We start from the raw sequence: 27768 nt of genomic DNA, 5'->3' as shown, positions 1-27768 counted from the left end.
CCATGGAATTTTCAGGTGTAGGTATAACCCCAACAAGGCAAAATGACTGGAGTATACTAAATCCAACCCAACTGGTTGACTGTTCTCCCAAGAATAGTCAGCCTGGAGGGCCTGTGGTAGCCATAGACATAACCCTCTTTGTCTGATCCAGCTCAAACTGGCCAGCTCACAAAATGATCTTCTAAGACTTCTGTTAAAGTGCATGCATGGACTAGGGAACATTGTGTATGCAATGTTCTAGGGAACATTAGAAGGTTTAGAACAGTGGTTCTCAACCTGTGTAACCTCAGGACCCACATTTGTTCCTGGTCTTTAAGTCATGACCCAAGTCGCACCGCACTGGGGTACTGCACGTTCCGGTGCGGGCGATCGAAGTGTGGGTGTTAGGTGCATTTTGGTGGGCCATTCAAATGAATGGCAATGCAACAAACCTCCCACAACAGAATTGACGGTAGGTACGATTGTATGTGGTACAGTGCGTTAATAGCACGGGACTGTGCGATAAACGCACTGTACTAGTGTGAACAGGCCCTCAAAAACACTGACAGACACACACAACCACAAATACATTCTCACACACACATACACGCTTTTTTTTTTTTTTTAAGATCCACCCAGTCTCTCTACCTTACGAGAACTGGAGTGGATCCTCATCCTGGGGTTCAGTGTGGGCTGCTCCGCTGTGATGGAGCTCCATCCATATGTGCATTGCGGGTACAGCTCCCTTGCATGCCCTGTAGAGGTAATGGGATCCAGAATGTGATGTCACTCTGGTCCAGGCACCTCTACAGGACATGTGAGGGAGCAATAAGCAATGCAGGTATGGATGGTGCTCCCACGTAGCCCCGGCCCACCCCATTCCACCTCAAGCTGACACTCATCACCGGGGAGCATATTTTGAATGGCTGCTTGGCGTGAGAGCTGACAGTGCTGGGCTAGGGAGAAGCTGAGGAGCCTCTCACCTAGGAAAGTGGAAGGCATGTGGTGACCCACTGAAAACGGTGTCTCAACCCACTTTTGGGTTACGACCCACCAGTAAGAACCAAGGGTTTAAAACAGCGGTGGCGAACCTATGGCACGCTTCACAGCCCCCCAGAGAGCCCAAACAGACCACCCGAGAGCCCACCTGAAAACCCTTAAAACCCTTATAGCCCCCCCAGAGAGCCGCACAGCCACCCAGAGAGCCACACAGCCCCCCAGAGAGCCCATACATACCACCAGAGGGACCACAGAGCCCACCTAAAAGCCATATTAGACCATCTGAGAGCTGCACAGCTCCCCTGAGAGCCTGTACAGACCACCAGAAACCCCACAGAGCCCACCTGAGAGCCGCACAGCCCCCTGAGAGCCCGTACAGATCACCTCAGAACTGCAGAGCCCCCTGAGAGTATTCAGGTCTAATTGAAGGGTTGGCACTTTGAGATACATAAGTTGGTTTAGTGATCCAGTTTGGGCACTCCGGCTCAAAAAGGTTCGCCATCACAGGTTTAGAACATCCGTCATGTTTTTATTGTTGTTTGAGTTCTGGTTAGGTAGATTCACCCTCTCAATTTGTCCTAGTGACCATTATCAGTGTTACAGAAAGTGATGGAAAAACTACATTTGAGAGTTGTCACCAGAACATGAGGTAAGGGTATATCTTAGACAAATATCTAAGTGGGGAATTCCCCTCACTTTATAGGCATTTTCTCCCACTCTCTTTTCCATCTCTGGGACGGGAAGTTAAAATAAATCTCCCCAATGAAACACAGACAGCAAAAATGGACCCCTTCCTACTTATGGAAAAACTAAAGGTTTTGTCTGATTGTATCTACCACCCCCCAGGCCAAAGGTTCCCAGTCCTCGCAATTATGTGTTTTCTACAGAACTATGTGAGCAAAGTGCACATACTTTTTTTAATTTGCATTACAAAGATATAGGTTTACACATAGAATTCATTAACCATTTGCACTGCACCATTTCTCCGTATTGCATACACTTATTTCAGTACATTGCGCAATCATGCAGGTACATCCCAAAAAGTTATTCATGTAAATGAGGCCCAGTGATTCTTCTGTAGGGCCTGTCATAGACAAACACCTGTTTTTCCCCCCACCTGACAAGTTCTGTATTCAGGCAAAAGTATATAAAAAAACCCTGCCTTTTTGCACGTCAGTCACAGCTGAGTTAATCTAGTCACTTGCCCTAAATTCCTAATGAGGGTCACAAATGGTCAGAAGTGTCCAGTGTGTCAATGGCTTGTGACCACCTGTGGTTCAGCCTGCATTGACGTGGGCGTGTGTGTTGCCTGAGCCCCTTGCCGTCAGCTGCAGCATATATATAGAGGAGCCAACCGTTCCAAATTTCCTGGCTTGACACCATGAGAGGACCAGGGGTTTTGTTCTGCTGCCTTGCAGCTTTTCTTCTTGTGAGAGCAGGTAGGGGACTCTTTAATCCTTCTGTGGCATATGCTTTTCTCTTTTTTCTCTTTTCTGTTTCTTGTATTGGTCTGTGGTGAAGCTAATTTTATACCTGGCTCCTGCTGCCGAAGAACAACAGGTCTCAGCATGCCATTCATACTCATAGCCGGGCAGCTGACCGGAAGCCAGCTTGGCTATGTATTTTATATTCTAGATTAGAGCTAACGCAGGCACCATATAAAATCCAGGATTTTGGTAGATATGCCTAAAACCTTTTATCAGCTAAACAACACTTAATTCATAATTCGTCTTCAAAACAAAATCCTAAAACTATGGAAGCATCCTGATTCTGAAGGACTAAAGGTGCCCAGATACATGATCCTATTTTTGGAACAATAAATGGGAATGATCAAACCCTAATACACAGTACTTGCAGATCCCTGTTAATCAAGAAAGAACAGGGATCCATCAATAGATTTCCTACCCAGCTAGTTGACTTAGTGACTGTCAGTGCTGACCTGATGCAATCAGTTTGTGACTGTTCGTGGTCATATTGCCCACTGATTGCATCAGAATCATTTTGCTCCTTTGAAATCTTGTCCTCTGTATAGATACCCTAACTTGGGCAGCATTGTCCAACGCACATGACATAAGTGGGAGTCACTTTACAAATTTTTTATTTTGGCATCAACACTCTTTCACCAGGATACGGATCTTTATTTTCAATCCATTGATCTTTATTCTCAATCCAATTATCTTTATTTTCAATCCAAAGATCTCCATTTTCAACCCAATGATCTTTATTTTCAATCTAGTCACATGGCTAAAATAAAGATCCTTATTCTTGTATGAAAGCTTTGTGAATTGAGCCTTTATTTTTATTTTTAATACCTAGAAGGGTTCGGACCAAGCGTCAGATTACACCACAGAAATGTTTAATTTCTAAACATCTCTAGAAGTGAATGAATGAAATTAAAGTATTGCAATGCTGTGCAGTTGACTTTAAATAAAATAAGTATAATTAGAAGCAATGCTTTTCTTGTACTACTGTGTTTGCCGTTGTCTCTGAATTCCAAAGGGCAGATCCAGGTTGTTATTGTAAATGTTCCTCAGAATGAAAGGGTCAGTACTCCAAAAACTGCAGCAGGTGTGCAGACCCGAGAACCCAGCACAGTGAACTCAGTAATTAAGTTCCCAGGAGATATAATAAATTGTCCGGTAGTTTTACTCTTCGGCATCTACTGTAAAAACAGTCAAATATCAGCATTGTGTGGACTGTTCCTTTAACATATCCATTGCCTTCAACATAAAAATAAATTTTGGGGGATGTTGTGTATTCTCCTTAACATCTACTTGTATGTTGTATCTTGGTCTTTAACATTTTGAAGTGGAGTGTTTATATGTATATGTGTGTATATATATATATATATCATAATGCAATGATGGCACTTTAGTTCTAATTATATCTTGTCACGAGTCACTAACTCAGGTATAATGTCCTTGGATATACTTTGAAAATGTTGGCAGCTATAGAGTGTACAAGCTTAAAAAATGAAGCAATGGATGGAATTCCATGCATGTATTTCACTGAATCCGAGCGATAATGTGATCCCTGGGACTCTTCTGCTCTGAACATTATTGGGAGCTGAGCATTGGAACAGGCTGAGGGTGTTAAATAACAGAAAGCTTTTAATGATCCAAGAGTACTGCAAGTTCCCAATTCAATATCAAAGGGGTCATTACTCATTGCCTACTTTTGATGAGGTGATCAGCATGTGACTTTAGCGTGTCACCATGAAAGTGAATGGCTTTTCAGTAATAGCAAATGAAATGTAAAAATGATGTTAGCCCTACATACGTATACATACGTGAAGCATTTCTTGTACTGTATGTTCATATCATTTACTTTTTTACAAGCTGTGTTAAAGGAGAACGCTAAGACAGATCTTGGGATTGAGAGGAGTGTAATATTCTTACCAATCATTTATTTGCCTGTAATCCAGGCTATTGCAGAGGCCAATCTCTAGCACTCTTCTGCCCACTGTGTACGCCACTCTGCAGCTGGACAGAAGGTGCACACAGGGCAGAAGTGTGCCAGGAAGGACCAGACCTTGCAGTTGAAGATCTATGGATTGGAGGCACAGTGGTAAGTATAACTACACTGACCTCCCATTATATGGCAATCACATGACCCTGAAGTTTATGATGAGACACAAGGCTGCTTTTTAGAAAAGCTTAACGTAAGTATTTTAGCTACCTGTGCTGACTTTTTAAATGGTGGAGGCTCTGAAGCTATCAACCTGATCATGAATTCACCGCCCAGTCAATCACTCAGTAGACGAAGAATGCAGCCAGTATAATTTCCTTGTTCTGCATGGTAGTCCCAGGTCAGTGACTCAACAGGTAAGGGACCCAGAATCTGTATTAGTGTCCTGGCAGACAGTAGCACCACTCTGTGGGTACCTGGATCAATTGCCAGGGGTGCAAGCATACAACATACTTGCACCTTAGGGCATACATGCTGATTAGTTTTGCCCACTTCAGCAAGAACAGGTCTATGGCTTCCCTCATCACTCGGACCACCTCCACGGCCATCTTCTACCCCGCTTCTTCTAGTTCCTGTGTCTTGCATCTTTGACCATTGAGCGGCTACTGATGATGTAACTCCTTCACATGTGCACTGGAGTTACATCATCCCGGAACCCAGCTCTTGAGCTTTCACTGAGCATGCACTGAAGGCAATATACACAACGAAAAAGTTTGCTAGCAGACAGGTAAAGCAGTTTTTGGGGGCAGATGAGACTTACAAAGTCTTCTTTACCAGAAACTCTACCCCCTAACAATTTTTTTCCATTTTTGTCGGCTTAAAAGCAGACCCTAACAGACCTTTATCTATTCAGCGGAGTGCTGCATATCAAAGCATTTTCCCAAATATGCCTTCATTTAAGGGAATCCCCATGCATTGTGTGAATATCCTCATCCTAACATTCCCACAGGTATTATGATGTCATTCCTTAAAATGTTTCCACAGCTTCTGTGAGAGCAGTGTGATATAATGACTAGCACAGCGATGATGTCATTCGTCAGCACAATATAATGGCTGGCACAGTAATTATGTCATTAGTCATACGTATAAAGAAGTGTCAGCATGGCTGATATGTGATGGATCTCTTTAGGAGGGTGTAGGAACAGAAAGTGTGATGAGCAAGCACTGCTCTGTTAATGTGCATGTCCATCCTTGGAGGCCCTAGGGATCTTAGAATGACAGCTGACAGCTACAGAAACATGAGGTGGCCCTGGGGTGTAAAATGACAGCTGGAGCTAAGAGTGTAACAGTCAGAATTCCGGGTGGTGGGGTAGGGGAAGGAGTGAAAAGTCTATTGTACTTTCTGAAACTGGACAGGTTGAAGGGTTACTAATGTTTCAGTTTATGATACACACTGGCCTTACATCTATCCCTCAGGAACCTCATGTTGTAGATCTGTGTTGGGGTTACCTGTTTTTTCTATTGTTTTTTTTTTTATTCCACCCCATAGTTGAATTACACTGACACCCAGTTAGAGACAGTGAGGGTTACCCTACCTACATCCTCTCGCTTGGCAGGGTTCAGGTTCAGTCTGATATGTACCGCAGACAGGGAGGTGCATGTTTAATGACACTAGCAAAAGTGTGCCAGTTCTGGTTGTGCTGTGTGTTAGAAAACTATCAAAACTCTGCACACTGTGTTGTACCTCACATACTCCAGGTTGTCCCACTCTGCACACTGTGTTCTTTAAGGCCAGGGGTTCTCAACCTGTGTAACCTCAGGACTCACATTTGTAATTGGTCATTAAGTCGCCACCCAAGTCGCACTGCAATGGAAAGTACGGCATTGCGGTACCATGGGTACCATGCATTCCAGTGCAGGCGATTGAACTGTGAGTGGGAGGTGTGTTTAGGGAACCATTTAAATTAATGGCAATGTGACGCACCTCCCACACCAGAACGCACAGTAGGTGCAATTGCGAGAGCAGTGCATTAATCGCATGGGACTGTCCGATTAACGCACTGTACTAGTGTGAACGGGCCTTCAAACACTGACAAACACATACAACCACAGACACAATCTCACACACACATACACACTCCCCCCCCCCCCCCCCAATTTTCTTTTCATTTTTTAAGATCCACCCAGTCTCCCTAATTTACGAGAACTGGAGTGGATACCGGGCAGCATATTTTGAATGCTGATTGGTGCGTTAACTGACTGTGTTGCGCTAGGAAGAGGCCGAGGAGCCTCCTAGCTGAAAAGTGGAAGGCATTGAGGTTGCGACCCACTTTTGAGTCACAACCCACCAGTTGAGAACCAAGATATTAGGCATATTCCAGACTGGCCCACTCTGTACTTTGTGTTGTACATACTCCATACTCCATACTGTGTTGTGCGTTACATAATCTATAGTACTAATCATTACAGTATATGCCATGGGTTTTTAAAGTGACACTCAGGAGTTAAATCTTAAAAATGCATTCAAGTACCTTAAAGGAGAACTATGAGGTGAGTGCTTTTCACTCAGCCTCATAATCTGAGCCGACCTGTGACAATGAAACTGTCACAGGTCGGCTCAGTAGATCGGGAGGTGAGCGAACACATACCGGCGTTCGCTCACTTCTCGATCCTGTCCCTGCAGAGAGCCGTGACAGGGGAGTGACTGGATTCTCCCCGCTCTGATCCTCCAGCGCTGACTGGTGGAATGGACGGGGGAGGGGACGTGTAGAGCTGGCTCTGCCTGTAGATAGGCAGAGCCAGCTGTCACTCACGCAGCTGGGCGGATCCAGACATAATTGTCGGGATCCGTTTCAGCTGCGGCGCCTCAGTATACCGTGAGCTGTAGCTCGCAGTATACTGAGCTTTGGGTGACGGGAGGACACTAGTTTGTGTCCTCCCGTTACCCTTCGGAGAACTATGGGGAAAAGCCCTAACCCCATAGTTCTCCTTTAACTATTGACAGCATGAATTCAGAGATGATTTGAGGATCTTCAGCTGAGTGATACAGAAATAAGATACATTTTTGTTAATAGTTAAGGTACTTGATTGCATTTTTAAGATTTAACTCCTGAGTTTAGCATCACTTTGACCTGGGTTATCCATACCCCTAGGCAGTATAGGAACTATAATAGGGGTATGGGATTGGATCTCTAAAACAAATTTAAAACAGGATTCTCTGCATTATTAAATCTTAACTCACAGGAAATATCAACTTAATGTGTCAGATGACATGCAGGTGACATATCTGTATCTCACTTCCATGTTTTGATTGCACAAAAACAACAGCAAAAATATAATTTGTTGCGGCTAATTTGTGTAGTGAATTTGTAATTTTCTATTTTTATATACATAAATATACAACAAAAAAAAGCACGTTGTGATTATTTTTGAGCAGATTCAGTGCGTTTTGCCCAGGCATATGAATATGCCACAATCTGATCACAATCTGCTTAATATGCCACAATCTGCTCATAAAAACGCGCAAAACACGTGCACAAAAACCGTGTATAAGATGCGTGTAATAGGTGTCACTTAGGCGTGAATGCAGCCTAAGGGTTAATAAGGGACTAAAATGTTGTTTACAAAAAAGGTAGTTTTCATTCATAGATGAACACAGAGTAGGACCTGAGGTGTCAGACTGATAGCTCAGTCCTGCAGATTGCACAGGGCCCTGTGACAACCATTAGGAACCAGTGGCCATCACACTGTGGCTGGTTACACAGGGAGAACTGCAATCAGTTTGACTGCTCAGTCCTGCACAATGCAGGACACACGTGAGTAATGCAGAGGCAGGATAGGCTCATCTAACCTGTACCCCCTGCAGCGCCATACCCAAGATGGGTGCCTCTTCTGCCTCTGCCTTGGCTCGGTTCTGCTAGCCCGTGCTATTATGATGTTAACAGAGCACATAGAAAACAATTGCTTCTTTTGGTGTGGCAAAAGAAGCAGCTTAACAGCCGTGGTGTGAACAAGCCCTAAAGGGTCAATCCACCCAGAACTGATATTCAGTGCTTAGTAGATGATGAAGAGTTAAGCTGGCCATACCCTGTATTTTGCACAGTGTATGGCCAGCTTTAGACCACCTGACAGCATCTTATATGCCTCAGGAACTCTATTAGTGAGATCCCTAGACTTCGCTTTCCAGGTATTCACATTATGCAATGTGAATCCACCTTTATACATCCACTTTTGGATAAAGTGTCCTTTTAATGAATAGGGCTCAGTGTGGCTTTGTCCAGTGGTTCAGAGTCAAGATTTCGTTTCAGCCAACGGCGCCAAGAAGGGGTGAAAAGTGAAAGTAAGACAGAAGGGGAATTTGGATGTAACAATGTCATACAATATCTGCATTATATCATTGCTTCATGAGACAACCATGTGTCCATCTCTCCCACAGAGTAACTGTTAAATGTTTGCGGAGGCTAGAATTACAGAAATAAAGTGTTTAGTGCCTGAATGTCTCTTGTGTTATTTGGGATTCCCTAATGGTCCGCTCAAGGCTTGACAGCCCAAATCATCTACAATGACTCAAAGACTGCCAAAAATGCTGAGCTTATGAAATGGAAACCATTAAGGGGGAATTTATGTGGACTGCAATACTCGAGTGTGTTTGGCGGCTCTCAGATGCTGCAAGTACTTGTGTAGAGCAGACTCTGCGAACATTGAGGACCTCTAATTTTGAAGGCACTAAGTCCTACTTGAGGTCTTAAATATATATGGAATAAAGGTAGAGTTAGATCTCTTCTGACTTTTTTTTTAAAGGTTTGACCATATTCTGGAATTGTGATAGTCAGTGATAACCCCTACACTAGTATGAATCTATGCAAGGCATAGCAACAATATAGCAATACAGTGGTACCCTGGTTCACAAACTTAATTCGTTCCACGATTCTGGTTGCGAACCGAATTGGTCGCAAACCGAATTAAATACTGTATGTGCTCAAAAGCAGGCAAAAAAGCTTCACAGCAAGTGTGCACAGGACTGTCTGCGACCGCAATCTCGACTAGAAGAAGCCACAACCATGTGTCAGAGCGGGGAAGATGGCCGTGTTCGTCACCCGATGTGGAGTTCGTGAACGGAAGAAAAATTTTGCCGAACTTTCTGTACGCGAACCGAATTGTTCGCGAACAGAAGCTTTCAAGAACCGAGGTATTAGTGTATATTACGCTTTAACTGTCTTCTTAAATCACTGGCATTGTTCTTCACTCCCTACCCCTGGGCCAGTAAATGCCCAACATTGGTCACATAGTCTTCTTCAAAGGGTGACATAGGGTCAGAGATGGCTAATCATGCTGAATTCCTATCCATCGCACAGGCAAAGAACATGTGACCAATGCCTCGGCTCTGCTCTCATTATTGGCCCTAAAGGGCAGAAAGATTCCAGAGATATGCAGGAGGTATTGCCCAATAGCAGCATATCTTCAGGTCTTTCTTTATATTATTCATGGCACTCGAATGTACTATGGTCATGCAGAAAGAATTCCTTTGTACAAGTCAATCAGATTCTGTGAATTATAGGAAGAGGGGCAAAAAAAATAAAAAATCACCCAAACCTAAACTTAGTTCTTGATTGAATTAGGTTAGAGCTGTCGCTAACCTGTATAGCACTTATATAGTGGCTCAAATAATAGGGAGCTTTAAAGAGTCTTAAAGGCTAATCCTACCTTTTGCAAAAAATTAATACACGCACCCACATTGATTAAAAAAAATGTATATATATTAATTTTTTGCATCTGACCCTGGATCACAGGTACAGCGCACAGGCTCCTGTAAACTACTTACCCTGACCCAGCTTTGGTTTTTGGGGTTTGTGGAAGTTCTCAATGGACTACAAGTGCTGTGATGTCACCTGGGTCACTTGTACTCCTCGTTGTCTTTTCATTCACAGATCCTTTGAATGGATCTGTGAATGACTAATGTGGCTGTGCAGGTGAAGCGCAACTGCACCGAATAAATAAAGAAACACAAGGGAGAGGAAAGCTGGGATTCCATAATGGAGGGTTAGTTTAAGGGGAAGGGTAGGGGCTGTGGAATGTGACCATGTTTCTTGTTGCACCCTTAACATGAATGTAATATGCAACATGGTCCAAAAGCAGGAATTTATATGAGTGAAGGCTGCGCTAGGATTTATCTAAGTGAACGTTACCAGCTGCAATAAAACCTTGGTGAAAACACCTAAAAAACAAAATAACCACTGTGTTGTGCTAGGCTCCAGCTTACCCTTACATGAAAAGAAAAGAAAAAAGGAGGAATTAGACTTAAAATTGTGGAATTTGATTGACGTTTGACAGCTTAGGTGTCTGAAACTGCATGGAGCCTCTTTAGCAAAGATATGACGTTTTGATGGTCTGGATTTTTTCTGTTTGAAAAAATAAAAGTATGTTTGTGTTGGAAACAATCCATGTCATTTGCCCAAAAAAGGTTAATAAAAAGTGTCCATTCCATTGGGAAGATACTGCAAGCCAACTGCAGTTCCCAAATGCATCACTCCCTACAAGTAATTGGGTATTTGTTACTCCATCACAGGCAGCGCTGTGCCACAGGATACATTGTATGGTCGCTGGGGATTGCGACATTGGTGACTGGGAATTTTATAGTAGTTTATGTGGTATTGGTGTTGAATGGCATTCCAGGGACAGTTCTTTATGTGATGACCTAAAGATAGCATTAAGGAGCTGAAATAACATCTTGAGTCTTCTGAGCGTCTGTCACAGGTGTTGTCACATGTTCTAGTGTACAAAATGGCCGATGCTATTACGAGCTAACAGCCACAGTTATGCAACCTAGTGATTTATGTGTACCTTAGATTCTGAGCAGTCCTAAACTGGAACATGTACATGTTTATAGCTGCTTTGGGTCACAGTCTTACTGGGGGCCCACTAAAGAACTCTGTTATGCAATATATCTATGTTGGCAACACAACATTGCATGGTGTCCCAAGGCTTCTAACAGTCAAGAAACAAAGGGTCTTCAGCATTCCATGAGAATTGCATTGTCAGAGCTGTAGATCTTTCAGGTAACATATGTGTTTTGAGGTTTAACTTATTGCAACTACAATGATTGTTCTATAATTCTGACATCTCAAACCCCATTAGATATTAACAGATGTTTTATAAGCAAGAGGGATACTGGTCATTTTTGAAATGCCATATAACCAACCAGGCTGGGGTTTCAATTCACATTAATAGATATGATATTGATTCTACCAAAAATAAACACATTTACCCAAAAACAGGGCAAGTTTCCATTAGATATGTTGGACTTCTTTAGGTATCTAAAAAGTCTGACATAAAAAAAACAAGTTTGTTTTCTTATATAATTGCAAGTTTGTATTAGGGGTATATGGAGAATGGTACAAAGGTGGACCATACAGCTCAGAGGGCAGTTAGATGTACATATGCAGTCCGGCACCTGGATTAGGCTGTACGTTTATGAACATGAGAATATGGATCAGCAGAAAAGTGTTATTGTAGAAGGTAGGTGGGGGAGGTAAGCGGCGATGGCAAGCTTGTCTAATACTGGTGGGATAGTAGTCACCAGGAACGGTTTTCTAACCTGCCGTATCAACTAGTCCCCATACAGTGGCTGACTGGCAGGGTTGGGTGCCTCCCTCAAGACATAAGGTCACCTAGGTACAGCAACATAGCAATAGCTGGTGTATCTCCACACTACTGAAACTCTGCACTCCTCACCCTCCACAGATGCACCCAGGACCAACTCTACTATAATAACCAACAACTATCATTCCAAGCGGAAGTGCATAGAGAACCAGAAAATGTATCCAGTCTCAGGTTCCATTTGCATGCTGTAAATGACAGGAGTGCCTTAGCTGATGATTCCTCACAACTGAGCATCCTAATGAGCTCATTGAGTTCACAGGGATTGAGGATTGGGGTCAGTGGTCAACAGAACTGGGTATAATGGCTGGATGGGTATGTGTCTACACAATTGTAATTTTATATCAGAGATAGGCTTACTTTCCTTTTTATTTTTAATTTTTTGCTAAATGTGTTATCCTAAAACCTAAAGCCACGTTTCTATCTACATGCTTAATACTGACTTTTGTGCCTTGTTGCTGTTTTCTTTTAATACCGTTTATCTACAGAGCATTGGCATACAATAGAGCCAACTTTAGGGAAAAGCATAGGCAGATGAATTTGGAACCAAGGACAGGGGAAAGCCTACAACAGCCTGATGTCTTCCCTTACGAGCAGCCTGGACTGTACCCTTGCTTGCCCTTGGGTAAATTTAGGATACCGTCCGCTCCCCCAGGCTCAGCGCTCGTAGCTAATCATTCTAGTCAGCGTGCTAAGTATGGAAACACTGCTGTAACTGTACACCGAGTGGCTCAGCACTGCCAGATCCCTATTCTCTCCTTCCAGCAGCCATTCTGCGATGCTCTGTCCCTGCATGGTCAACTGGTCCTGAACCCCCCTCCTCCTTCCTGCGCACTGTCACTTATGCAGCAGCTGCTCCCCTCTCACACAGCACAGTTGTGGATGGTGGCTGTCTCCTTTTAAGGTTATATGTTCAGCCTCAGGCCTCAGTCCCTCAGGCAGGAACCAGCTGTGGCTTAGGCTGAAGACTCCACAACTTTCTGTGGAGCAGAAAGTGCCTTTGTTCTGAAAGGGGAATTTTCTTCATTTGTATTGTGCACATGTTCACCTTCATAACGGTTTGCGCATGTGGCATGTCTGTCCTGCATTCTTGATAATTTTGTATTATAATTTATGTCCTTCTCTGCATTTAAGGAATTTTCACTTAGCAGTGTCCCTCTGCCTTTTCCAATTGTTTTTTACATTACAATAAACCCATGCTTAGCACTTGCATAGTTAAAGAGACACTATCGGTAAAGTGACACTAAATTCAGGAGTTAAATCTTAAAAATACATTCAAGGACCTTAACTATTAACAAAAATGTATCTTATTTGTGTATCACTCGGCTGTAGATCCTCAAATCATCTCTGAATTCACACTGATACTGTTCTTCCTTCTGGAGGGTGGCTACTTTTGTTCCCCATGGTCCCCGTGTGTGTTGTAAAGTAGCCATTGCTCCACACTCACTCCTGTGATGGACTACAATCTTAATACAAATTAGTAAACTAAACGTGAGATTGTAGTCCATCTTTGGAGCAGTGACTACTTTACAACACACACAGGGGCCATGGGGAACAAAAGTAGCCCCCCTTCAGAAGGAAGGACAGTGTCAGTGTGAATTCAGAGATGATTTGAGGATCTACAGCCGAATGATACACAAATAAGATGCCATTTTGTTAATAGTTCAGGTATTTTAATGCATTTTAAGGTGTAATTCATGAGTCTTGTGTCAATTTAAAATAAGCACAGCATTGTAAAATACATATATTATGCTTTGCAGTAGGGCATCTGCTGCATCCAATCATTTGCTCTTTTATTGAGCTAGAGCCACTGCTACAGTTTTCTGCATCTGACATTTCCAGCTGTGCCAGATACCTGGGTCTCTATGCTGCCCACTTGGCTTCCCATCCAGCTGTTACACCAATAATATGTCCATTCAGAGTTGACAGAACACACTAGTGACGTAGTGGCTGGGAAAAGTAAGAGGCTGGGGCACAGCCTACAGTGTGGAGACGGAGGCATCTGACACACCTAGAATTGTCAGATGCTGAAAAATCCAGGAGGGGCTCTAGCTTTGCAAGGGTCACCAAGTGTTGTGCACAAGGCCAGTTGTTGTTTTCTACATTTAGCCCTGCTTTGGGCAAGCAGGGCTAAATGTACAGCGGGGAAGCCGCCGCTTGTTTTGTAAAAGTGATCTCGGCGATGTCGCCGGGATCACTTGCATTCAGCCTGCATACAGGGGGGCACATTGAGGAGCCTGGCATTGGGGCAGCAGAGAGAGTAAATCCGGCCCTGGTTGTGCAGTGTACACTCTCAGCTCATTCATGCATCTCACAGATACAATGAATGAGCCCGATGCCGGTGAGGATGTAGCTCTTGGGTACAAGCACAGGCATCATTTATTGGCTGAAGCAGATGCCTCGGAACACGGAAGTTTATTCATCCTTTGTTGCATCTCAGTGTTACTGATCTCCTGCAGCTTCTTTGCAGGCACTTCCTGTCTACACACACTCCATCGATAACTGCATGGCAGTTCTAATTGTTGTCTAGTGACAACAGTGGGCCAAGCCTGCATATTGTATGGTGAAATACCCACTTGTAGTATCCATTGGAAGCCCATGAGACCAGGTGACAATGCAGGAGCACAACTGGGAGAGAAGGACAGAGTGTTGTCACACTATAACAGGAAGTGTCTGAACAAGAACTTCTACAGAAGGATTACCAGAGATTATTTTAATGAATGCTGCAGATTTAAAAATAATACAAATTACATTAATATGTTAAAGTTTACATATCAACCTGCATAGTGAATACTTTTTATGTTCACCTACATGACCACTGAAGCTCCGTAAATCATAATATATTTTCATTAAAAACGTATTTTTATTGGACCTTTAAGACATTTACCAGCGGTGTGTGTGTGCTGCTGCTGAGTAGACATGACCAGCGGCCAGAGTGAGTGAATTGAACTCGCTTCCACTTACTACTGCTGCAATCTGACCAGGGACAGTGGGGTTATAGGAGGCCCCTATCGTGTGCCACCATCTTGGCAAGGCAACCAAATGAGGTTTCGTCACACTGTTGACACACCGTTTTGGGATTTGGGTCCACGGGACCATTACATAATAACAGACAAGCCTGCAATTAATTCTGGCGTGCTTAATTTATTGTTAGTTGTTACAAGTTTAAAATGCAAGTTACTTTAATTATAAGAACAGCTAAACTTAAAAAGAAGAGTGGTAATGTTTACAACTAAGCTGAGGAAAGTTATCTTACAGTTATTATTACTATTACTATGCTATACTTATGAATCACCAACCTATTATACAGCTCTGCACATCAGAGAATAAAAGGACACAAATTTAAAGCATTAAAGAAAATATGTATAGAATCAGAAAATGGTAGGAGAAGAGGGCTCTTCGTGAAGGAGCTCGTAATGCAAGGGGAACTAGATACAATAGGTAAAGGCAAGAGCTGCAGGTTGAGGGATGTTTAATGGTTGCACAGTATTGATTGAACAGGGTAAAGAGGCTGTGAGGCTGTGCTATTTTCAACTTCTTTCTCTTGGCTTTTTGTAACTCTTCAACATACAATATGTAGAATGGGGGTTTGTAAAAAATGCACCAAACTCATCAGGTAGGGATCTCCGCAGTCAGGGCTGTCCCTTTAATGAGGTAGCCTGAGGCTGTTTCCTCAGACTTCTCTAGCACACGCGTCGCACACCCCGGTCTGTACTTACCAGGAAGCTGCACACCAGCGAACGACACCCCGATCCCCCCGGAGAGCACTCAAAACATTGTTTTTTTTTGGTAACTTTTTAGGCAGAGCGGAATGGCTGCTCTGCTGCACAATGCTTGCAGTGTGCCTGGCACCTTCTTTTTGATCAGGAAATCCCAGGTTGCTAAGAGGCGGGCGAGGGGATGTGTAAGGACCAGGTCTTAGAAACCTGGGACGCCCCTCTGGTGGCTGTCCAGTTCAGAGCCTGCAGAGGGTGGCATCATTTTGTTTCTGGCAGCGCTGCTCTGATTGCGTGCACCACCACTCCCCTCAACGCCCTCCTGAAACGGCAAAAAGGCTAGGGACACCACTGTCCGCAGTGCTAGTTATCAGTACGAAAGAACTAAGAGAACCTTCTCTGCATATAATTTTCATGTCTACAGTCACCTAATAAAAGGGGAAGTGAATCCCAGAGGATGGCGCTGCCTCATTTTGGGGAAGGCTTACAATTATCAATGCAATATACCTAACTAAAACCAACCCAACGTTCTATGCAGTTAATCATTTTAGGTAGAGTAGGACTGAAGATAGTTGCCTGGAATGTCCTTCACAGATATTACAAGAGGACATGAGTTCAGGAAATATCTCCTGTTACGTTTATATTTTTACATCAGTCTATCATTATAACCCATTTCTGGCAAAGGAAAAGCTGACACAGCTTGGTCCTTCATGTCATTATGTTATATCTTCTGCTACCATAAGGCATCTTTTTTTTTTCCCCTACAAGGAATGTAGATAGGAATACATACGGTACTATGGCATGCTTATTCTTCCCACCCTTACCCTTATGTAACGAGCTTTGTGCACAGCAGTGAGAACAAACACCGCATAGGGGAAGCAGAATCAGAAACTGTCACCACTGGCCATAGACAGTAACACCTAATAGCAAGGTCCAATTATTCAGTGAGGGCTCCTCCACCATCTTTTGCTGCACAAAAATTAGCTACCGTACTTACCTCACCTCCACTTTTGCCCACAACACCTAAGGGTGGGTAACATTGCCATCCTTCTAGCGAGTTCATTTTTCAAAATATCAGTTAGCTGGCATTTCCTGGGAACTCGTTGAAAGGATGGTGGAATCACCCCTCTGCAATACAGAAGATAGAGGAAAGGTAAGTATATTAGTTAACTCCCCTCCCCCCCGGGAGTTTTAGTGCAGCAGATTAGGATGTAGGAGGGTGCGCTAACTGAATAAGCTGACCTTGCATAAAGTGCAAGGTTCACTGAAAACACTGTAACTATTGAATGATGATTATTTTAAACTGTGCCACACAAAAACATGTACCCTGGTACTGGCTGAGCGTGCGTATTTATGCATGTACATACATCTGTTGTCACTCCTGATCTACAAGAACAATAAAGTATTTATAGTATTTTAGCCAAAATAATCTATATTATCCAATATATTCTACCCATAAATCTTTCTGTGTTAGGGGTGTATCTATGTGTGTAGGTGACCCATAAAAATATATTTTGTGGCCCTCTGGCCCTCCTCCATCGAAATCCCACCACTGAGAACTATGCTTATTTAAAGGTAAACATTTGCAGTGCGTTGGGCCAGCATTAAAGTGGACGCTTTAGCTTAAGTGCCAAATCTAGCACTAAAGACTGTCGGCTGCATAGCTAAACTCAATAACCACAAGAATCTCACCTCCCATGTGTCTGAATGTCAGCACTTAGGTATGTGGCCTGACTGCTTTTACACTTTGCAAAATATTACTGGCTAGGCCGATAGGCTTGTTGTCAGAGTCTACCAAAATACACGGCAAGCAATAGGCACTGTACTTTTCTAATGTCTGTTGATACATTTGGGCCAAACTGGCAGGTGTGTAGCAGGAAGCTAGGAGAGGATCTTGCCCTTCTAGTATGGTGCTACCCGAAAAGACATTTCTTGCCATTTTTATTAAAGGAACGCTCCTTTACTGATTGCATTCTAATGAATTGTTGTCAGCCAATCACTGACTTAACAGTGGGCAAGAAACAGGTCCACTTCACTAGACCCAGGCTTCATTTTTCATTAGGTCCAGCAGGTAGGGTTGCCACCATTTCTTCAAGCGAAACCCGAACACTCAAGCGACGCGCAGACATTTTTTTTGGAGAATGAGTGGTGGCTTATTCATATGTAAATAGTGCCCCCCATTCATATGTAAATATCACAGTTGAGACTATTTTCAGTGGGGGGGGGGGGAGTAGCCCCTATCTTAATTTTGGTTGCCCCTGTCTGCCTGACATCTTGTGTCTGGGTTTCTGTTGCCATGAAACCCGGACACAGCAATCAAAACCTGAACTGTTCGGTTGAATCCTGGACAAGTGTCAACCCTACCAGCAGGCCTGTGCCTTTGGGAGGAACAAGTGTTGTTTTTTTCCTGTACTGTCAGGGCCAACCATGTTTCCCCCATCATCAGGAGAAAAGATATCTCTTATAAACTTATTTACACACTGTTCCAATATTCTAACCTTGTTACGACAAGTAAAACCAGGAATTGTTCTGTGTAAAAGAGATAACCCTAACAGAGGGGTGTTGCTATGGGCATCAAAAGCTGTTGGCCTCCAGGTTCTAGTGATGAAAATTTGGTCCAGGCTACAACAAATAAATATAAGTTTCCAAAATAAGTGTAGGTGGTAATTAAATAACACATCCAATGAAATATAGAAAAGAATGTGTGATTCAGTGCACGGTGTACCAAGCAATGCTTTACCAGGTGCTGAAATGATGAATCTCTTGTTTGACCCGTTGCCCACAAATTTCAGACACATCCTAGCATCATAACATGCCATGGTAGATCCAGCAAACCTTGATTTGCAATGCAAATAATAGTTGCACAACTCATCCAATAATTGCCCCATGAATCGATTACAGTCTTGTTGGCATATAAATACTTCATATATCTCCAAAAGCAACCGGCACTGTGGGACGTCCCCAATTCAGAATTAAAATAGCAAATGACACACAACAAAGACAAACATCATTTCATTTTCATTGTGGACGACCAACTGATCTCAGTCCAGGACTACACCAAGGGGCTGGTTGTTGGTCCAAAACAACACTATGAAAATTGAGTGATATCCATATACAATACACCATTTTAAACCTGAATTGGAAAAGTCGCATGATGCAGGTTAATTTTGGAGACATATGTAATGAAATAACATGTCATAATTTCTACTGTCTGTTCCAATGTGTAGTTTGTGTGTAACTCTAGGGTTAGCGGAATCCCCTTTCTAAATTTCAGCATCTGTTATAATAACAGTAATTATGAAACAGGATCTGAGGAATATCCTCTAGAAATAACAGAGATCAGCATAGCTTGGCACATCTTGGACTTCCTCAAGAAAGGGCATTCCCCTGTGGCACTTGTTCTCTTGTAGTCATATGCTGGGGGAAAAGGCCATCGTGGCGGGCCTGAGAATAATCTTCAAAACTAGATTTTCTTGTCAATAGAACTCAGGTAACTCTTGGGGCCCGTATGACCCTTGAACTCTGTCATCAGCTTTTTGGTTGTGTGGTCTGACTTTCTTCTTTGAATTGTATTTTCTTTTATTTGATAATATGTAAACTGCGCGGGTGCATTGCCTTAGAGCATTGGGGTGTTATTTGAAATGAATGGTGCCACAATACATGCGTTACAGGAGCCCAGCTCCCTAAATGGGCCCTAAGAGTTATTTTTCTAAAATATGATGGGACTTTGTTACATAGCTATGTCGGAATTCTACACTAACAGTGGTTCACCCCTTGAGCAGCTAGTAGTGCTTAGTAGCCTCCTTCTCTAATTCTGATTGGTTGTAGTGGGTGATTGAACTCTGCTGTGTTTTGCCCTGTGCAACTACATACACCTGTTAGTGTAACCCAGTGCCACTTGTTATTTTTAAATGTGTCTTGCAGCAAGAGGTTGGGTGTCTTTATTATACATTGGAATAACCCTAGCGGTCTGGCTGTTTATCCTGACACCCTATTTATTGAGATCTTTTGTGACCTCATGGGAGAAATCTATGCTAAGCACTAGCACAAGACAGCTCTTAGCCGATCCCACAGCACAACTGTAACCCAACTCCTCTTAAGTCTTACTATTATGGGTTTTGCTTATTATACCAAGTACCTTAGGCTGACGCCGGGGAGAGCTATTTTAAGAACGAGGACTGTACTTTGCTAGTGTGGTAGAAGTCATACTTCTATTCACTGACATAGCCAAATTCCACCCCAAAGAGGCATATTATTTAGGTGGAAGTTGTTTGGTGGGTTGAGTCAGTTCATGGCTTCTTATGTGTCCTGGATTCTTCAATAAGATCACACTGACATCATTTCTGATTTTGCTCTTGTCCGTCTTTATGTGTCACAGCTCCTCCTGTACTTCACTGTATTAAAAAAAAAAAATCCATGAGGTATAGTGAAACCTAGTGATGAGCGAACTGGCCTGGGTTCGGTTTACTTGGACGTTTGCCAATCCCAGCCAGAAATCTGGGTTCAGCAAAGGTCAAAGCGAACAAAACTCAGGCCAAAGCAAACAGAACCCATGACTGCACAGCATCCTTGATTGTTAGGATGCTAGTAGCACAGCATTATTGGTTGCTGGAAAGCATAGGATGCTATGTTGGTGGCCCCATAGGTTGTTATGGTGCACCCGTTTGCCTTCTAGCAACCAATAACACTGTGCACTCCAACCACTAACGTCCTAGCAACCAAGAGCGTTGTGCCACCAGCATTAGCTGCAGGAACCCAGGGTTCCGTTTGCTTCAACGTCACCAATAGCATTCCTAAGTGATATGAGGAGACCAGCAGCCTTTGTATAGGAATGACTACAGATTGCAGCATGGAACAATTTTGAAGAGGAGGCTGTCCAGGCCGCACAGCAAAGATCTCGGCAGGTAAGTATGAGAATTAGGAGGGGTGCTGCTGGTGGGCATCAGGGTCTAATAATGGTAACTATACTAAACATACAGATGTCAAGATGTTAGCTGTTAGATAAGATTTAAAGCTGAACGCTAGGCAGATAACAAATAGACAAATGAACACATCTCTGTGATCACTTATACATCCTTAAATGCATTTTGTTCAGTGAAAGCAGTCTAAGTAATTGAATTTGACTTGGTATCAGCATTTTGTAATCCCTCCACAGCAAAGCTCAGATTTGGGGAAGGAGAAGCAACATAGGGAGCCCATCAGTTGTGCTAAAGTGCAAGAAATATGCTGCTAGGAGGACACAGCAGACTAACAGAGTCCAATTACAGGCTGGGGGATGGACAAGACCTATAAGTGTTACTTAACTGCAGCAGAGAAAAATCAGGTCTCCTGTCCTGCCAGGCAAGGCTGTGCTGTGTGGTAGTGCTCTGTAAATCTCAGGACCAGATGGACAGAAAAATAAATGCTTTGGCTAATAAAACAGCTCCCTTATATGTATTTCATCTGTGTGTTTAGCTGTTTGTCTAGAGTTCAGCTTTATATGAGGTTGTAGACGATTGTTTATATGACCATGTTATAGTAGATTGTACTGAGGTCAATATGAAGGCTGCCATTACTGACCTCCTGTTAAAAATGTTAATTCCCAGGCTGTCTTGCAAATCCAGTTTTTCAATATTTTCTAATTCACTGAACCAGACACTGACTTTTGTCTGTGTACACTTGCTGAAAGCTCGTTTTGGGTTAGCTCGGATGCCTGAAACAGCCAGGCAACTAGCACTTCTAGAAGGAGGTTAGCAATGGCATATCTGTAATATATATGTAAGTCAAGGCAACTGGACTTGCTGTATTTTTCCTGAAGACCTTTCACTGGTCATCCAACCAGCTTTCTCAATTCAGAATGACATGTACACAAATTCTCTGGGAATAAATATGGTGAATGTTGTTCCAATCCACGTAATCTGTTAGTCACAACCAGATGTTGATTGCATTTGCACAATTGGAGTCTAGGAGGCATTACTAACCTGCCCAGAGAGAGGTGTTAAAACAGCATTGTATGTGGCAGACAATAGATTCACCCACCTCTATTCAAGCTTGGCTTCTCCAAGTCCAGTTACCTTGACTTATTTTTTACAGATATACCATGACCTGGATGAATAAGAACCTTCCCAGACATATTAGCAATGGCACTTTCCATATTTCTCACAGTACGTGTTTCCTTTAAAGACTTGCTATCATGGACTGCTCACATAAATAAATGTATTACCACACATAAATGGGAATAAACAGTTTTATGACAGAACCGCCTTGGCCTTTGCTACAGCGTAGTTCCACAAAGTGAAATGGCTCCTTGGGGACATTTAACGCTGATCAGCGCTTTCGGCTACCACTGGGACGGTAAGAAGTAAGCAGAAATAGCTGATGCTATAGGATGCTTCTTCTAGGAAAAAGCATATTTACTGGTGAGAAGGATATTTTGCGGTTCTCCTTGGACCTCATTTATCCAAGTCTTCGAAAGGCAAATTGTCACAGTCTGTGTTATTACAACCAATCTGATTTTCACTTTCATCTTCCTATGTAACATTGAGAAATAAAAAGGGAGAAGATGATTGGATGCTACTAGTATCAACCATAGACTGTCAGAGGAAACATAGTACAAGTCAACATATTACAACATGAAGCCACACACGGCTACTTCTGAAGAGCTTCAAATCAACTAGTTTATTCCAGCATGAATGAGGACACTTCACCCAGCGCTTCTATCTGACGTGTTTTGTCACCTACTGGGGCTTAATCGTATGGACAATCTGATTTTTTGTATCTATAGCCATACCTTTTTGTTTATTATGGATAGACTAGAGAAGGGTTAAAGATTTGCCATCTTTGTCCCATTGGGGAGATTTGACATCTTTGTCCAATTTGAGAGATTTCCTTTAATTTCTGGTCCTGTTGACACAACATTGATGTCAGATGAAACCTCTCCAAAGTGAGGTAATTCCCCTCTTAGGCAGTTGTCACCAGAACATGTGTCTTCATTGAATGTTTTCCACTCCATTCCTGTTCTCGTTGCAACTCCAAATGTTTAGATTTTTTTCACACTTCAGTCCTAGTCAGGGCTGTTCTGGGAAGGGGGTGGGGAGGGGGGCGATGGTGTACACCAGACTGCGATGTCAGTGGCTCTGTCTAGCATCCCACCCAGGTCAGGTTGGACCTCTTTTCTTGCACTTCCTACAGAAAGCAATACAAATCAAACAATGATTCAAAATCTTACTTTCTCTGTGTCTCTGTTACAGAGATTCCCCTAAACTCCTGTTCTGAAGATCGCACAGGAAGTGAAGGGAAATCTCCTCAACAGGGATCCGGGCCTAAAAGAGGCTTCCTTGCTTTAAAAATTCCACAGAAAATATATTTTAAACTGAGGTAGTCCTACATAAGGTTACTATGTACTGTATGTACCCTGCTGGGTGATAGTCTGTTGTTCTAAAATACACTGCTCTGAAAGCTACAGTCAGCAGAATTCAGTGCAGAGCTAGTATCAAGTTGCGGATAAGTATGCTATGTGAAATGTCATCTACTTGAAATAATTGCTTAAATATAAGTTAAGTCTGTACTGTACCAGTATAAATTATGGTTGTAGTCACAGCAAACCTAAAGGAGATCAAGATGTAACATCTTCACCAGTAGAATTAAATCTAAACTGCGGGAAAAATCCAAAACTACCCTTGCTGTGGTGTTTTGGCCCGAAATGCAAGGGTTAAACAACTTTTCCCTACCCCCTACCCTCCTGTTGCATGTACTATTCCTCTTTCTACTACTCTTTGTCTGGTTTTGACTTTTTCTTTTGTATTGTCTTGTTTCAGTGAATCTTTATATTATTTGGCACTTCAATACAAGGGCCAGACTATAGCGCTTTCTCATGGTTAGTGGGAAGAGCTCACTAGTCACTATCAGTTGGATGACACTTTGTGGGCCTGCTCACATGCTCACATGGGCATTCTTTATTTGATGTGTACTCTCAATGTTCTTACTACAGGTTTTGCGTTGTATGATCTGCACAAGACTTGGTATCTGGCAAAATGTACACTGTAGAATCCAATAAAAATCCAATGAATTCCTGAAGTTTGGCTTTAAATAGAGTTGGTTAATGTGTAGAAGAGTTTGCCAGGACTAAATGGCCCAACCGGGAACAGAGTAATTGTTATAAATCCTGAATAATAATAATAATGATATCAAACCTACAGTTGACTTCCTGTCTGGTAATCCTATAGAACAATACTGCTGCTTGTTATCTTTAAAGAGACCTTCCAGTGTTTTTATTAAAAAAAATATTTATCCTCCACATAAACTGTATCGCAGTTGTCCCCAAGTAGGGCTGCATTATCTATTTCAATGACAATAAGTGTGCAGACGGAGTTAGGCTACTGAACTTATATACAGTGAGGTGGCCTCCCTTGCACCTCGTCTCCCGAGGACTCTGGAGTTGGGGACAGAGTCCAAGCAGACAGCGAGTGGCATGGGTGCCAGTGGTGGTAACACTGTGCAAGCTGGAGTCCAGGTGGTAGCAGAGCAGGGCAAGATCCGTAATCAAGGTCAAACGAGCCAAGGTCACACCAGTCGGGCAGGCAAGGTTCAAAGGGATGAAGCAGAGGCAAAGTCCAGTAGCAATCCAAGGTATGGGGCAGGCAGCAAACAGGAAGGGTCAAGAACAAATCCAGGTCAGAAGTCTGGCAATACAAGGAAAGAAATTAAAGGAACACATGGGAGCTGAAAGACAATCCAGCAATTTGGAGACAGGCAGGCTGGGTTTTAAAATAGTGTGATCCATCAGCACATTGTGTCACTTCCTGTGTGCTGTTTGGTGCGCTTTATCGCGGCTATTCCGTGGCGCATGCGCACAAGTGCCCATTTTACAATGGTATGGAAAACGGGACTCTGCGCATGCGCACTAACAGGCTTATATGATTTTTTAAAAACTTTTAATAATCTTTATTGACTTTTTCCACAACACGATCCAAAAATTTCACATAGAGGAAAAAAAGAAAAGAAAAAGGGCATAATATTTCAAATCGCTCCAATAAGAGAGGAAGAAACAAGGACAAATACCAATTTCATTATATATACTGTATATATAAACCATATCTAACCCCAATAAAGTGCCTAACAATGAACCCCTTTAAAATTATTGTACAATTCATCCAAAACTACTACTTCATAAACATATATAATATTGAAATAGCCTTTATAATCTTGTATCCAATATATAAAAACATTTATAACACTACCCATATTTAAACAATCCTCTTCCTATAGTATCATTATTAAATACTGGTCAAGTGCCTTTTAATCAAAAATATTCAATAACTTGAATCATTAATCATCAGTTTTATATAATTTCCTTCATGTATTCAATTAGTGATCCATAATTATATAATTACAAAAAAAAAAAAAAGGTGTATCATACGTGTCTGAATGTGATCACAAAACCAAAAATCCCCTTTAATTCTATAGATAGTATCATCCTTCCTTCTCTCTCCCCTCCTTTCCTTTCTTCTTCCCCTTTTTCTCTATTACCTTTTCCTGAATTTTATATTAATCTTTATTGAAACTCTTTCCCTTTTTGGTACATACTCCACCTCATACGTATTCCCTCTCCCATCCTTCCTAGGCTTATAGGAAATTTCAGTAACTGCTTTAATCACACTGAAATAGCAAATTAAAGTTCTTCATTGTGTTCAGTGGTACAGGTTCCATCGATGCATTTCCGTGGCTTGCAGAAGCAAAGACATGGCAACCAATCAGATTCCAGATATAATTTTTCAAGAGGACCTTAGAAAATAGAAGCTAAGATCTGATTGATCACTATGGGCAACAAGAATAGTTTTGCCTTCATCCAGTCCCTAAAAAGATTACAGTGAGCAATGCTGCGAGCTTCAGCTAGGATTACATTCATGTGCTAAGTCACTGTAACAGCTGCTTGTACTGTACACTTGCTAATTATATAATGAGAAATGTCCTTTCAGAAGTATGCTGTAATTACTTTTATTTAATTGCTCCCTTTTTTTAGAATGCTTTGCAGTTTAGTGCATCTGTTTTTTGTTATTGTTTTACATACACTGCAAGTTCTGACCTATCTTACCTGCCAGTCCGGTTGTTGTTCTTCCCTGGCAACCGCCAAATACAAAACACGAGGCCTGTACTGGTTGCTAAGGTCAGTGAGTCCTAGCAACACAGCAGTGATGATCTATGAGGTGATAGAGGACATCATCATTCTTTATACTACAAAGTGTGTGACTAAAAATAAAGGCAGTACATTACAATACTATGTTAAGGTTGGCAAGCATATAAGATGTGCTAAATGTGTTTTCAGCCTGCATCTCCTTTAAGTGCCATTAAAGCTCCCACAGCAGATGGCTCCCACAGCCCTCAGTATCAGTCAGTATATGTATGTGTATATATATATATACTGTGTGCATGGATGGAGATAAAACACATGACATAAGTAAAAACTGCCTTATTGAGTACAATAGTACAGACTTAAATTGTGTTAAAGCTTAACTCCAGCTAAACCTTATTATTTTTTCAAATTTAGGAATGATTAGGGAAGTGTTAGAACCCCTGTTCACTATGAAGATTTTCCCTCACTTCCTGTCTTGGGTCAGGACTTCTTTAAGTGATGGTGAATCTCTCCAATAGGGACGGAAACCGAAACAAAATCAGTTTTAATTTAGTGGTTAAAAGTTCTCTTGGTCTTTTACTGGTGACTGTGTCCTCCTGCCCTGGTGACAACTGTTCCACTAATTTCCTGTCCTGGTGTCACAGTGCAAAGTAAGTGAAGAAATTTCCCCAGTGGGGACGCAAACAGCAATTACTACAGTTGGGCCCCTTTCACATGGCGTTCCAATCACATCCGTTAGCTTTTTAGGCGGATCTGATCAAAAACCCAATGTAACTCTATGGGCAGCCGGATGTAAAAGGACACGCGTCTAGGTTTCCGAGTCTCTCTACATCCACAAAAGAAAAACGTAAAAGAGTTTGGTTTGGCGGACCTGAATGTGACGGATTGGATTACACGGACACATGTCTGCTTACATCCGGCTGCCCATAGATCTAACATGGGTCTGTTTAGTTCAATAAGAACTGAACGGACATGACAAAAGCGACATCCGTTTCGTACTGCGAACAGACACCCGTGTCTTAGGCCTTGCTCAGATGGGCAGCCGGGGCTCCATCGCCCCTCATGGTGAATGGCTTTTTCCATGGTGGCTCAATCCATGGTGAATGGCTTTTTCAGAGGGTGATAGAGCAGCGGCTGGCTACCAAAAATATGGGTAATAAATGGGTGTGGTTACTAGGGGTGTGGTCACTAAAGGGTGTGGCCACTGAGGGGTGTGGTCACTGAGGGGCGCTGTAAAGCTTTCTCGCACAGGGCGCCTAAAGACCTAAGGCCGGCCCTGGCTGGAGCACAGGAGGCGATACTGCCACTTACTGAATGCCATGTTTTTTCAACCCAATGGGGATTTTCAATTGCACTTGTGAGCCGTAACCATGCTTTGTAATGGTTGGGTTTGACAAGTGGCAACGACTGACAAACATGACATGCTGTTTAAAATTTGCTACAGCCTTGACACAAAGCATTGCGACTGCGGCATTTATACAAGCTGGAGTGGCCACTAATTTAGCCATTAGGTGGGGTGGTCTGGGCGGGGGGGCAGGTTTGGGGGAGTAAAAACGCAAATCGACTGCCTGTTTTTAGGACCCCCTCGCCGTTCTGAACAGTGCCTTAGTCATGATTGACTAAACCTGGGAAAACTACCTTTACTATCATAGGCTCCAGAAAAGTTTTTGTAAAAAATGTTCTACCTCTCGGATCAATTTTGTCTAGTTCACACCTCATTTTTGCTCTTTACAGTTTAGAGCCTTAATAGCCTATTTGCAAACTATCCAGCATGGGTTTAAAAAGAAAAGGCCACATGACACTGGCCAGGAAGAGCAAGGTATTTAAATGTACATGACCTCTCCTCATTTTTAGGCCTGTACTCCAGGAGGTCGAGCAGCTACTGCATATAATTATTCT

General features: G+C 42.5%; 1 protein-coding gene across 1 annotated transcript in view; it reads left to right on the top strand.

The window, feature by feature from the left end:
* Window positions 1-2359: 2359 nt before the first annotated feature.
* SRL (sarcalumenin) overlaps window positions 2360-27768 on the top strand; it is a 41435-nt gene continuing 16026 nt past the window's right edge. The window contains exon 1 of the mRNA XM_018561179.1: window positions 2360-2417. Coding sequence (XP_018416681.1) covers window positions 2360-2417 — 58 coding nt within the window. The remainder of the gene's footprint in view (window positions 2418-27768) is intronic.

This window comes from Nanorana parkeri, unplaced genomic scaffold, assembly GCF_000935625.1.
Source record: "Nanorana parkeri isolate BGI_ZX_2015 unplaced genomic scaffold, ASM93562v1 scaffold19, whole genome shotgun sequence".
NCBI classification, from domain to species: domain Eukaryota; kingdom Metazoa; phylum Chordata; class Amphibia; order Anura; family Dicroglossidae; genus Nanorana; species Nanorana parkeri.
The sequence above is the reverse complement of the archived record's forward strand: the minus strand, read 5'-3'. Positions and strand labels throughout refer to the sequence as shown.